Source organism: Squalius cephalus (assembly GCF_949319135.1).
Source record: "Squalius cephalus genome assembly, chromosome: 17".
NCBI classification, from domain to species: Eukaryota; Metazoa; Chordata; class Actinopteri; order Cypriniformes; family Leuciscidae; genus Squalius; species Squalius cephalus.
In genome coordinates, this window is record NC_137138.1 from 22,393,243 (window position 1) to 22,407,008 (window position 13,766).

At 39.9% G+C, this 13,766-nt stretch overlaps 1 protein-coding gene across 1 annotated transcript; it reads left to right on the top strand.

The window, feature by feature from the left end:
* Nucleotides 1-462: 462 nt before the first annotated feature.
* Nucleotides 463-10,791, top strand: LOC307174509 (multidrug and toxin extrusion protein 1-like; the record flags this gene model as incomplete). The annotated part of the gene is made up of 17 exons (XM_079898376.1): nt 463-509; nt 1,407-1,508; nt 1,591-1,659; nt 1,735-1,883; nt 2,149-2,191; nt 3,077-3,121; nt 3,299-3,396; nt 3,499-3,596; nt 3,879-3,992; nt 4,131-4,198; nt 8,374-8,494; nt 8,694-8,769; nt 8,984-9,053; nt 9,236-9,368; nt 9,661-9,755; nt 10,386-10,464; nt 10,574-10,791. Exons 2-17 carry the CDS (start codon nt 1,422-1,424, stop codon nt 10,789-10,791), a joined length of 1,563 nt encoding a protein of 520 aa, XP_079754502.1. The 5' UTR covers nt 463-509; nt 1,407-1,421.
* Between the last annotated feature and the right edge of the window lie 2,975 nt (nt 10,792-13,766).

The window sequence follows — 13,766 nt, forward strand, 5'->3', positions numbered from 1 at the left end:
TCAGCATTGCCTGCTACGAGCGCAGAGGGAGCTTTTAGTGTTCAGTGCTTGTTATTTTGGGGTTCTTCGTCGGGATTCTGGTGTCCCTCTAATGAAACCTGACCTGCACATTCAGTGACTGCTGTTATAACCTTTTGTACTACAACAGGAAGAAGCTAATGTCTGACAGTTTTTTCTTGAAAGGTCTGCCTGTAGAAGTCCTTTAAGGTATTTTATTTTTTATTTTTTTTATTTAATGTATTTTTTTGTATCCAGATGTATTAGGTCTATGTTTAACAAAGTAAAAGTTAATGCTTTGTGATTACAGGGGACTTGCTTCAGTAATGGAAACGGACAGTATTAACACAGAAACTCAGATAAATGAATACTCAAACTGTGAGAGAAGCAATGATGCTCAGTTGACTTCAAGCTCACGGATTGTTACTGAATTTAAAAGAAAACTCAGAAGTTTTTTGCCAGTCAATTATAAAGAAGAAATTATAGAGCTGCTAAAACTGTCTGGACCAGTGGTGAGTTTATTAAATTGACTTTTAAGTTTAAGTGTTACTCAGTGTGATCTAAATCAATTGGATTAATTATTCTGTATTTTATTTAAACTGCACCTTATAAGAACTTTGTTGAGCCAAACAAATAGCACATACACACACACACATATACATATATAAATTATTTTTTTAAATATAACAAGCCTCTTAAATGAGATTCATTCTCATGTGTTACGCAGCATGTTTGAGCTTCTGCTAGAGCAGGGGTGGGGAACGTTGATCCTGGAGGGCCATTGTCCTGCAGAGTTTAGCTCCAACCCTAATCAAACACACCTGAAGCTAATCAATGTCTTCAGGATTACTGAAATTGCAGGCAGCCGAATGTTTTTTTCAGGGTTGGAGCTAAACTCTGCAGGACAGTGGCCCTCCAGGATCAACGTTCCCCACCCCTGTGCTAGAGGTTCGAACCTGCATCAAGCAAGATTGAATTTCTGTTTATGGTTTCTGATCAATGTTTAAATGTGAATAAAAGCCTAAATTAAATCTGTTCTTTATATCAAGCGATTGAGTCTCTTCAGAAAAAATTTGGACTAAACCACTCAATAAGGATTAGTTTTATGAGCTCTTTATGAACTTTTTGAAGCGTCAAAGTGGTAGTTGCGTAGCTGTCAATGGAGTGATAGAAAGCTCTCAGATTTCTTTAAAAAGATCTTCACTTGTGTTCTGAAGATGAACGAAAGTCTTACGGGTTTGGAACGAGATGAGAGTGAGTACTTATGACAGAATTTTCATTTTTGGGTGAACTATCCCTTAAAGATGCAGTGTAGAGTCAATTTAAGTCTATGTAATGAATTTTAACTGATATTTGGCAAAACTTTAGCTGTTATTATATACTGTTGAATGTTTCCCCTCTTAATGCAGTTTATATCTCAGCTGATGATCTTTCTGATCAGCTTCATCAGCACTGTGTTCTGTGGACACTTGGGGAAAACTGAACTGGCCGGTGTGGCTCTGGCTATTGCTGTGAGTTCACAAAATAACTTTATTATAGTGGCATTCATTAAAACACCCATCACCTTTATAAATACGTCCTTTTTGCTCACAGGTTATTAATGTGTCCGGCATCTCCATCGGATTTGGATTGGCGTCTGCATGCGATACACTCATCTCTCAGGTATAATAGTCAATGTTCAGTAATGTGAGTGTCATTTGTGCTCAGGTGTCATTTGAAGTGAATTGTGTCCTGCAGACGTTTGGGGGTAATAATCTGAAGCGGGTGGGTGTGATACTGCAGAGAGGGACTCTCATCCTCCTGTTGGCCTGTTTCCCCTGCTGGGCGCTTCTCATCAACACAGAGCCGATCCTGCTGGCTGTCCGGCAGAGTCCCAGTGTGGCCAGGTCTGACGCATTCAACACACATTAAGTTATGGTTCTGTTTAGCAAAACTTACCTGAGTCTGCTGTGCTGATAAAGTCTGTTGTCAACATTTTGTGATAGAAGGAAATTATAGTATTGTGTAATAACTTGTCATATAATTCAGACATGTGGCAGTCGCATGGACCTAAAGCCAGTGTATGTGGAGTTCCTTTAACTGTGTGTGATTGTTTCTCTCTCTCTCTCTCTCTCTCTCTCTCTCTCTCTCTCTCTCTCTCTCTCTCAACAGTCTGTCACAACTCTATGTAAAAATATTCATGCCTGCTTTGCCTGTGAGTAACACCTTTTTGCACACCAAAAAGGATCTTACTGCAAGTACTGTAACTTTATAAAAAATAAACAGTATACCACTTAGACAAACATTCAAAAGCTTTTGTAGCTTTTTCAGCGTATCTCGAATATTGCTAGCTTGTAGTTTATCTAACACTAGTATTAAACTATCTTGTATGTAGACTACCCTTTAAAAGTTGGGGGTCAGAAAGGTTGTTGTTGTTGTTTTTTTTTTTTTTTTTTTTTTTTAAATAAATTAACACTTTTATTCACCAAGGAGGACACATTAAATTGATTGCAATGACAGTAAAGACATTTATAATGTTACAAACGATTTCTATTTCAAATGAATGCTGCTCTTTTGAAATTTCTATTCATCAAAGAATTCTTTAAAAATGCATAATGGTTTCCACGAAAATATTAAGTAGCACCACCATTTACATTGATAATTACAAGAAATGTTTCTTGAGCACCAAATCAGTATTAGAATGATTTCTGAAGGATCATGTGACTCTAAAGACTGGAGTAATGATGCGGAAATTTTAGCTCTGCATCACAGGAATAAACTAAATTTTAAAATATATCACCAAAACAGTTGTTTTAAATAGTAATAATATTTCACAATATGCAGCCTTGGTGAGCATAAGAAACATCTTTAAAAACATTTAAAATGTATTTAAAGGGACATTTAAAGTTCATAAAAAAAAAAAAAAATTCTATCATCATCTATTCAAAGCTAATACTACATTAAACATATGGTTTTCAGTGAATATCTTAAATTCCACAAGTAAATAATGACAGTCTTTCATTATTATTATTATTATTATTATTTCAGTTTTCCTGCCATTTTCCAACAACCTTTTTCTTATTTCCTATTTTATCTTCAGGCTGTATTTATGTATCAGCTGCAGGGATTGTATCTTCTGAATCAGGTTACCTCCATTTTGTTGAAGTTCTTAAATTTATGCATTTGTGACATATCTAAGTTGGACATTTAATGATTTTATGCTTTCCTCTGTAATCAAGATCCTTGCTTGCACCATGCTCTGCTGTTTGAGTATATATTGCTGTGAGGCTGAGGGTCGGTTTTTGTTTGTATATTTGTTTAGGGTATTATTTGGCCTCAGGTCATCACAGGAGTAGCAGGGAACATCCTCAACGCTTTAATAAACTACATCTTCCTTCATCTGCTTGATCTTGGTGTGGCGTAAGAACCTGTTTGGATTCAGTTTATCTCATATTTAGAGACCATGTTTTCTTGTTTTCTGCATTCAGCTCACATTTGTGTGTTATCCTGATTTGTTCACAGAGGATCTGCTGCTGCAAATGCAATTTCCCAGTATTCCTTGGCCGTGGTTCTCTATGTGTGCATCCAATGTATGGGCCTGCATAAAGACACTTGGGATGGTGAGTCTCTGCTGTTCAGTTCTGCAGAGGTCTGTTTACTCGTTCTGCATCCTAAAAATGCCTGACAGCACACCTGTTTGATTTTATTAGTTTTATTGAACAGTCCACATGACTAGTTTCCTCATGTTCAATCTGTGTCATGTTATACGGCTCAAGTAATACAATAAAATTGGCTTAAATTCAAGTATTTAATTATCTTGTTAATGTTTTGTTTTTTTTATCTGAAATTGTATTTGTCCCATATATCCTGCTGATATTTGTCTGCCTCGCACACACCATTAGGCTGGTCTCGTGACTGTCTGCAGGAATGGGGCGGCTTCATTTGCTTGGCTCTTCCCAGCATGCTTATGCTTTGTGTGGAGTGGTGGACATATGACATTGGTGGATTCCTGGCAGGTTTGCAAACTATCAATGTATTTAGTTAATTGATTTTATTTTAATGTCATAACAATATTGGACATATATGATGAATATTGGTGTATTTTTATGCCCCCCCTCCCTCCCTCCCTCCCTCCCTCCCTACTTTTATTGCAGGACTCATCAGTGAGGTTGAGCTGGGCGCTCAGTCTGTCGTCTGTGAACTGGCCAGCGTTATGTGTTTGGTACTAACAGTTTTACATGGTGTGATTTGGCCTGATTCTGCATAGTAGCATGTGTTCCTGAATCAGCCTCTTTTGCCCTGGAAAAAAACTCTATCCCTATCTTTATCCAAAACTACTTTTAAAATCAGAAGGAAAAAAAATTGTTGATAAAAGTAATGTTAAAGTCCCTATTTTCTACCTCAAGTCTCATCGTGAGTCTTTTAAAGGATATAAATCTGTTTATTTGATAGGAATGTTCTGCTGGAATCAACAAAGATGGTCGTGGTTATTTTTTTACCACGTGCTGTTTCGCATCTGTGATGCGAAAATGAATTGTTTTTACCCACACATCATTGGGTTTCTGGGACTGTACATTTACAGCAAAGTCATTCTTAACAGGATATGAAGGTTACACTCTAAAAAAATCTTGGGTTATTTTTTTTCTCCCCAAATCCTGGGTTGAGCCTTTTGGGTATTTTTTGGGGGTTCTTTTTTCAGTATTTGGGTAGTTTTTGTGTTACCCAGATCTTGGGTCAGACATAACAACCCAGGGATTGAGTTATTTATCGCAGGCTTTTTGCGACCTCTTCAGGAGAGAGCAGTACAGCTCCATCAAAATGGTGCATGTCTTCGGTAAAAACAGGTTTGTGTACATTTTATTTGATCTATTCCTTATTGTGAAAAAGTCAATAAGGTATATTGTTTAATTTTATGCAAAGCAATATATAGGGGTGCGATGTAAGTCACCTAGTGTCGCATGACTCGCGTCTGACTTTTTGCGTGATGGAAATACCTGATGCCTTGCATAAAATTATATGATTTTATTCAAAATAATACAGAATATAAATAGATATGATGTTAAAATATGTTTGAACTGTACACTTTTTGTTTATGGCCAGGTTATGGAGCCAGTTGCCGCATATTTCGGCAGGACGGCGGTCTGAAGTTAGAAGTTCCCCCTCTGAACATGCCGGCACGAGATCCAGCGCCGTTACGGTGGAAACGGGACAACAGAGACTGGTCGATTACACTTATAAATGTTTACTTATAATACTTGTTAAACGAGCTTAGATGTTGGCAATATGTATTAAAAATTATGTAAAATATACTATACTGTAAAATATGATTGAAAATAAAGGAATTATCATACAAGCCAGTGGTTGTATTGAGTATTTTTAAAAAGTTTAGAGGATTTAAGTTAATCCGTAGACATTAATTCATGTATGAAGTAAAAAAAAGTAAAAATTAATAGTAAAAATGAATCAATGCTGGATTAAATCAACCCATAATGTTGTGTTAAATAAACACCCAATTTGCCCTTTATTTACCCAACCCTTGGGTTGAAAACAACCCAGTGTTTTTTAGAGTATAATGTATGGTTTTGGATGCCTCTTGCAAAAACTAATTTGTTTCCCATTTGAGAGACCAGAGTTCAACAGTTGATTCCCCCCAGGGGCCAAACCCTCAATTTCCATATCTCCGGTCGGGATGATAAATTGTACTTGAGACAGAAGATCCCTCTGGATGGGAATCTCCAATGGAGAGCCGTCCAGGAGAGACATCAGGTTCATAAACCACACTCTGGCCAGCCAGAACTGAGCTACTTGTAGTAGATGAACCCCGTCCTGGCGAACCCTCTCTAAAACTCACAGGAGCAGAGCAATCAGGGGAAATGCATACAGACGTAGCCACAGCCACGTCTGAACCATGGCATCCAGCCCCAACGGAACTGGATGCTTAAGGAAGAACCAGAGAAGACAATGCATCGTTTCTACTGATGCAAACAAATACATTTCTGCCTGGCCGAACCTCCTCCAAATCAACTACACCATTTCTGGGTGGAGTCTCCATTCCCCGGGCCCCGGCCTCGACAAGATGTCTGCTCCCCAATTTAGGTGCCCAGGGATATAAACTGCACTCACCAAGAGCAGCTTGCCCTGGATCCAGAGGATGATCTGGTGCACCAAGAGGGCATAACCGCAGACCCTCTGGTGATTTATGTATGAGACTATCAAGTTGCTGTCTGAGTGGACAAGGGCATGGTGGCCTCTGAGATCCAGGATCCAGCATCTTAGTGCTAGAAATACAGCCATCATCCCAGGCAATTTATGTGCACTCCAGCCCGTGAGGGAAGTGTCTGTCGTTAGTGTTTTCTCATGACAGGATGCCCCCAGCACAGGGCCTTGAACCAAGAACCAAGGCTTCTTCCACATCACTAGAGTACAAACGCATCTGCATGTAACCCCTTGGTCTTGGGAAAATGCCTTAGTCTTGAGCCATCACTACAATGGTCTCCTGTGAAGAAGCCCCAAAGTAATCACGTTGGATGCATTCCTTCGTGCTCTAACACCTGCTCTGAGCTGACCACTGTGGAAAGTCCTTCGTTAAAGCAGGATTGAGGAGAACCAAACCAAATTCAGTACCCTTTCTCTATAATTTGCAGGACCCATGGAGACACATTTGGCAGAAGTTGCCATGCTGCCAGATAAATTGAAAGGGTTTTCAGTCTCTCAAGGTTAACCTCTGTTGAAGGCTGAGTAATATGCCCAATGCCCTGAAACGGCCTGCCGGCAGGGAACAACCAAACATACTTCTCCAATACCCTCCTCGGAGGGAGCGAACATCCCAGATCTGCAATGTTTGCTGGCAGAGACTGGGCAATGATCTAGCTGGAAACAGCTTCTCCCCGAAACACCAGAAGACACAGAGAAGTAGTGCGCACACTTAAACTTGGTGTGGGCCACTTCTCCTCTTGTGCTTGGCTGGGGCTGCTCTTTGGGAGCAACCCCGAGTACCTGGACTCGGTGGGGGATATACCTTTGGAACACAACAGTGTTAACAGTGTCGCAGCAGAGGCCAGGACAGGAGAGCGGAGCACCCAAGAGGAAGAACTTTTCTCTTTCCTTTATTCCAAAGAGGTTCAACCATAAGTGCCTCTGCATGGCCACCATAGCTGCCATAGAATGGCCGATTGAGTGGGCTGTCTATTTGGTGGTGCAGAGAGCTAAATATGTAGCCAAGCCCGGCTTTTTATTAGCATCCGGGCCCCTCCCCTCACCTTCATCCAAGTCCCTAAGCAGGTTGGCCTGACATATCTGCAGTAAAGCCATTGTGGGCAGACATGCCACTGTCTGACTTGATCCCACATAGGCTTTACCCACCAAAAACAATGTAGTTCTATATGGCTTTGCAGGTAGTGTCAAAGCCTTTAAGGACGATGCCGACTCAAGAGGAGCGATAACTTGCAAGTGTCTCTTCAACCCTAAGCATCGCCCCATACCCATGTTTGGGCATGTGCCTGGCCTCTTTCCTCAAAGAGAGCCACACGGGAGCGGAGCATTCTCAGCGGTAGCCTTTCACAATGAACACAATCAGCCCCCTCGAGAGCTGACTGTGAATGCTCACAGAGTGTGTCACCTCCCGTAATGTAGCACGGGCAGGGAAACTCGCAGATCTTAAACTGCTGCTTATTCGTCGTTAATTAAATAATAGTGACAAACAACACCAAATAACACTCAAAACTTACAAAGAGGAAGACTTACAGAAGACACAGAAGCTGATAATGTTTGGTCCTGGAGTTATAGCCTCCGGGATGCACCATCATTTATCACAAGACTATGATTGGCCAATGAGATTGGAGTGATATTCCACACATACATTTCCAAAGCGTCAACTTTCTGACACAGCATTGAGTCCCCTTGAAAAGGAACATGTCATTTTCAAACTGCAATAATATTGCACACCCTGTAAAAAAAAGTCCACCTATTTCAACTTAAAAACTTAAGTTCAGTTGCTGCCTTACATTTTTAAGTCAACTTGATTGTACAAGTCATTTCAACTTAAATTATATTAAACTGGCTTAAATAAATTCAGTTGAATCTTGCAACTTATAAAAAAAATTGCAATGTAAAAACAAAGGTTGCCATTACTTACTGCTCATATTTTTTACAGTGCAGTATTACTGTTTTTATTGTATTTTTGTATTTTTCTGTATTTCAAATAAATGCAGTCTTGGTGAGCATAAGTGACTTCTCCACTGTTTGAATGGAGGTGTATTAGGATTAATCTGGGTAAATTGAGATAATTTATTATTTTTATTTTTTTCATAGAGTTGACTCAAATAGTAGCTCAATTAATTAATGGAATCCATTGGGTAGCATTTGAACACAACTCATTGTTTTCTCTTTGTGATTCAGTTTCCACTGGGATTTGCAGTGGCAGCCAGTGTGAGGGTGGGAAATGCTCTTGGAGCTGGAAACACGGAACAAGCCAAGCTGTCCGCCAAAGTGTCTTTAGCCTGTGGACGTATGTTGTCATGTCAACAGCTTTAACTGATGTCTATGTTGTTTAACATGTCTAATTTTTTTTGGAAACCTGTTGATATAAGATAGCAGGGTGTTAAATCCATTATTGTCTAAATGAAACATGAAATGATAATCACTATAATTATTGTTACTCATATTACGTTTTGCAGTCATTTTCTATCAATACCTGTTTCTTTTCTTTGCTGCTGTAGTACTTGTTTCCTGTGTGATTGCAACAATAATTGGAGGCACTAACAACATTATTGGATACATCTTTAGCAGAGATGAGTAAGTTACCAGAGAAAGTTACTGTTGAACACTGCATAGTTATTTTTTTTTTATTCTAAAGAACATCAGCATTTAACACGTGAATGTTGAATTATGTTGTGTACAGTTTTTTTTTTTTTTTTTTGTATTTTATGTCAGCGGTTTTCATCAAATCAGGATCAAATTATGGAGAATAACATTATAACTGGTCTCATTAACTCTCTATATCTTGCAGGGAAATTCTCCTCAGAGTTTCAGAGGTCATGATAATGTATGGCTTTGTTTATCTGTTTGATGCCACTTCTGTAAGTATATTGATTTTAAACCTCTTTATAGATACATGAATTAAAAAAAGAAACATAAAGCTTCTTTTTGTAACACTTTTAGTTATTAATTTTAAGTGGCCTGCTATTTGTATTTCACTCATTTTGTGTATATATCTTGATATTTTCCTTTTGATAATCACCCAAATGTGTTTTGATTGTAGGCTATTACAGGTGGCATTGTCAGAGGTGCAGGAAAGCAGCTGCTTGGTGCTCTTTGTAACATTGTGGGACATTATTTTGTGGGATTACCAATTGGAGTGTCTCTGATGTTTGCCTTCAATATGGGCATAATTGGTAAGAAAGTAGCTGGCTATATTAAAGCTATTCCCTAATTTTGAAATATTAAAAATAGTAATCTGGGATTTGTAAGACTGAATGCTGCCCTGATAATTTTAGAACACAAAATATTTTTTTTCTAAATGTGAATGCAGCTTCTTTAAAACAGATTTCTGTATGTTCTGATGCTGTTTGTAATGACACAACTGCTCAATGCTGTACACTATTTTACTGTAACAGAGCCAATAAACTCAAGTGCCACACTAAACACATCCATCAATCTACTCACATCTTTTCTCTCTGTTGTTAGGTCTGTGGATTGGGTTTTTTGGGTGTGTCTTCCTACAGTCATTGTTCTTCAGCATCCTCATTTACAAACTAGACTGGAAAAAAGCGACTCAAGAGGTGGGCCATTTTTCATCATCCACACACAAACACACATACTGTATAACTCAGCATAAAAAAAGTCCCTTTTTCAGGATACTGTATTTTAAAGATAATTTTGTAAAATACAAATAAGCTTTACAGATCTTTATTGGAAAGGGTTTGAACAATGTTTTTCATGCTTGTTCACTGAACCATTAACAATTATTGCACATGCACATGTGGAACAGTCCTTAAGACACTAGTTTACAGGCAGTAGACAATTAAGGTCACAGTTCCCATAACTTAGGACACTGAAGAGTCCTTTCTACTGACTCTGGAAAAAAAAAAGAAGCAGCCTGATAGCCTGCATGGACATGCCTTAGTCCTGCTGCAGACTGCAGACTTGACCAGAGCAATAAACTGTAATGTAAGAAGTCAGTGCTACAGGGAGGACAGCTGATTGTCCTTGCAGTGCCAAACCACGTGTAACTGTATGTCCCCCAGATACTGTATGTTACTTGCAAATGCTTTGGAGTAACATCTCACAGCAAGAACTGGAAAATCTGCTGCAGTCCATGAGGATGAGATGCACTGTAATACTTAAAGCATATAGTCTGTTTGGACAGATGATTGAACAGATGACTCTAGACTTTATCTTCTTATTTTTAGGCCTTGATCAGAGCAGGTGTTCAAGCCCCTGAGACCAAAGATGAATCTTACGCTATGGAAAATAAGGGCTGCACAGAAGGTACTTTCTGTCTGTGGTATATGATGACCTTAATGATGAACATAATGATGAACAAAAACATGTTTCTTTCATCATGGACTTTCGCTTATGTTGACCGATTATTGTACAGAATCCCAGCACACTGAAGAAGGCCAGACAGATGCCAGCACAGACCTGGAAGGACTCAGTAAAGGAGGAAAAGGAATAACAGACGCTGGCAAAAAGGTCACAGTTGGGGCGGTTTTGACCACCAAACAGCTGGTTGTTCGTCGAGGACTAGCGGTTTTCTTCATGCTGCTTATCCTAGCTGGAGGGATTGTGTTAAATAAGGTGCTCACTGGACAGTAAACACAGAGAAACGTCTGCTCTGAAAATGTAAAAACTTTTAAAGGATGTTTAAAGCAGTGGTTCTCAAACCTGTCCTGGAGGACCCCCAACACTGCGTTTTCTTTGTCTCCCTAATCAAACACACCTGATTCAACTCATCAGCTCATTATCACATGGGTTAATGAGCTGATGAGTTGAATCAGGTGTGAGTTGAATGGCGTGTTTGTACACATGCCTCAGACACCGGGTTCTGCCCAGGAGTGTGCCCCTAGTGTCAGCAGCTGACACAGTTGATATTACAGAAAAAAGAGAAAAGAAAATATCATTATGTATAATATAGGCCCCTATAGGATTATTTAGAGGAAAATAATCTGCTCCTGTCTACCCTGCTGCTGCTACCCTGCTTGCTGCTGCTGCGTTGCATTAGTTTGTGTCTGTAAGCTTTGTATCTTTCTGTTTTAATCATATAACTTAATCAACATCACATATTAACCTGACATTGCTAGCTTCAATCTAAATCGTTATTGCTAGCACAACACGCTAGTAATTCGCTAGCCTGTTAGCGTGTCATCCGTGCACTCTTTATTTATTTATTTATTTATTCTCTAGCGCGCTCGCGCCTTCCGTGTGCTCTTTATTTTATTTTTTTATTTTTTCTCTCACGCCTTTTAAGAGTTCATCAAAAAACTGGTCAGTCAACAAACACGGTGAGTCATGTCATCTCCTCTTATTGTCACCTGCACCTCATGTAACATGTATAGCATAGCCTTCTCCGTCAGCACAGGATTTACATGTGATAAATGCAGGGAGATAGTAAAGCTGACGGGGAAGATTTCAGAACTAGAGACACGCATCCAAACTTTAATCGAGGTTAATTGTAAGAGTGCAAGGGCTTTAGATACTGCTTTGGATGCGACTAGCTTAGTGAACTCTGTACACTGTTCGGTTCCAGCTGAAGTAGAGCCCATGCAGCAGGGCAATTGGGTGACGCTGTAGTCGCGGGATAAAACACCGCTCTTCCGTTCCAATTACATCAAACAGATTCTCCCCACTCAGTGAAACACCCACTGTGAATCCTGTTGAATGTGCCCTAGTTATTGGCGATTCTATTACACGGAACCTGAAAATAGAGACACCAGCCACCATAGTCACATGTTTGCCAGGAGCCAGAGTGCCTGACATCAAAGCAAATTTAAAAGTGCTGGCTAATGCTAATCGTGAATTCTCTAAGATTATTATTCACGTCGGCACTAATGATGTTAAGACTCCGCCAGTCGGAGATCACAAAAATTAACATTAAAGAGGTGTGTGAACTTGCAAGTACGATGTCAGGCACTGTAATTTGGCCCCCTTCCTGTTCGCAGGAGTGATGAGATAGTTAGTAGATTATATTCACTTAATGGCTGGCTGTGATGAGATAGTTAGTAGATTATATTCACTTAAAGGGACACTCCACCCATTTGCATTAAGCTTTGCATTGTTAGAAACCCAGTCATACTATTGAATGGTCGTGCAACACTCTCTCATTTTCCCCTGAGACGGGAGAAATCCGTTATTTACCTTTTACACTTCCTCCTACAATGACGCAAAAATCGTCATTTTGCGTCATTGTAGGAGGAAGTGTAAGAGGGGGGGATTTCTGTTGAGACTACAAGCACTAGTTCCTCATCTTTCCCAGGGGGCGGGACCCGCTCACGCTACAGACCTATTACAGATCAGTGGGTGGGACTTTAATCTCTGAAACTGAAAGCAATATCCTCCATCTTGTTTGAAGCTAAGCTAACAGGCGCTGTGGAGACAGATGTAAAGTAATGACAATAGCGGAGGAGAGTGCTCAATATGATATAGAAGAAGAGGATTTCGGAAGTCTGATGCTTGAATCAGGTGTTTGTGGCTACCTTTACAAGCCGCATTATAGCGAAGAGCAGCCGAGGCAGAAGACCTGCCTGCCGCGGACGAGGAGCCCGGCTCGAGTTAGGGCGGACTGGTGGCGCCGGTGATCTCACTATGCAACTCATAGACTGTAAGATGCAACTACGAACACAGAGATAGAGTCCGTCTGCGGCAAAGAATTTCAACGATGACAATTTCTCCTGTACGAAATCTCTGAATCAGACGAGGACACGGACGTTTGTGTTGAGAACTATCCTAGTTTCGCACCGCATATGTTCTGACTGAACATCCAGGTACCATGCAATAATTCACCTTTTCGAAAGAAATACAAACGAGGAGTAATGCACTAATGAGTTCGCCAACTAACTAGACATTTTGTGTGAATGTGAAATGAATTTCAAGCTCTGGTGGTAGCTAGCCTTGTAGACGGAAGAGCGATTTCTCTTATAGGCAGATATGCGCTTTCTGGATTAGTGGGAGTGGCTTGCGGGGCTGTGCAATGTGGGAGTTGTTGTCTTTCATACAAATGCGTCCTGAAGTTATTTTTTGTCTTTCCTCGGTCACGAAGGCACCAAATTCAAAATTTATTTTACATTTCGACTATATATATGACCCACTTTAAATAAAAAACAATGTTCAAATGGGTGGAATGCCCCTTTAATGGCTGGCTGTCTAATTAGAGAATTAATAGACAATTGGAAAAGTTTTTGGGGCAGACTTGACCTGTTGAAAAGAGATGGTATTCATCCCTCCTGGGATGGTGCTGCTCTTCTCTCTAGTAATATGGGACATAGTCTTAGAACTCAAACATGACAATCTGGGGCTCAGGTCAGGAAGCAGACAGACTGGCTTAACCGACCGTCTGCTAGCTGTCTCACGTCACCAAGGTCACATAAATCCCATCACATAAAGCCTGTTTCACCTAGATATCATCATATAGAGACTGTGTCTGTTCCCCAAATTAGGACATACAAGAAACTCCTAAACCCATTCAAGGGTAAAAATTGAATTGATGTTCAACAAATAAAAAACAGATATAATACGGATGAACAAATGATAAAGCTCGGGTTGCTGAATATTCGATCCCTTACTTCAAAAGCACT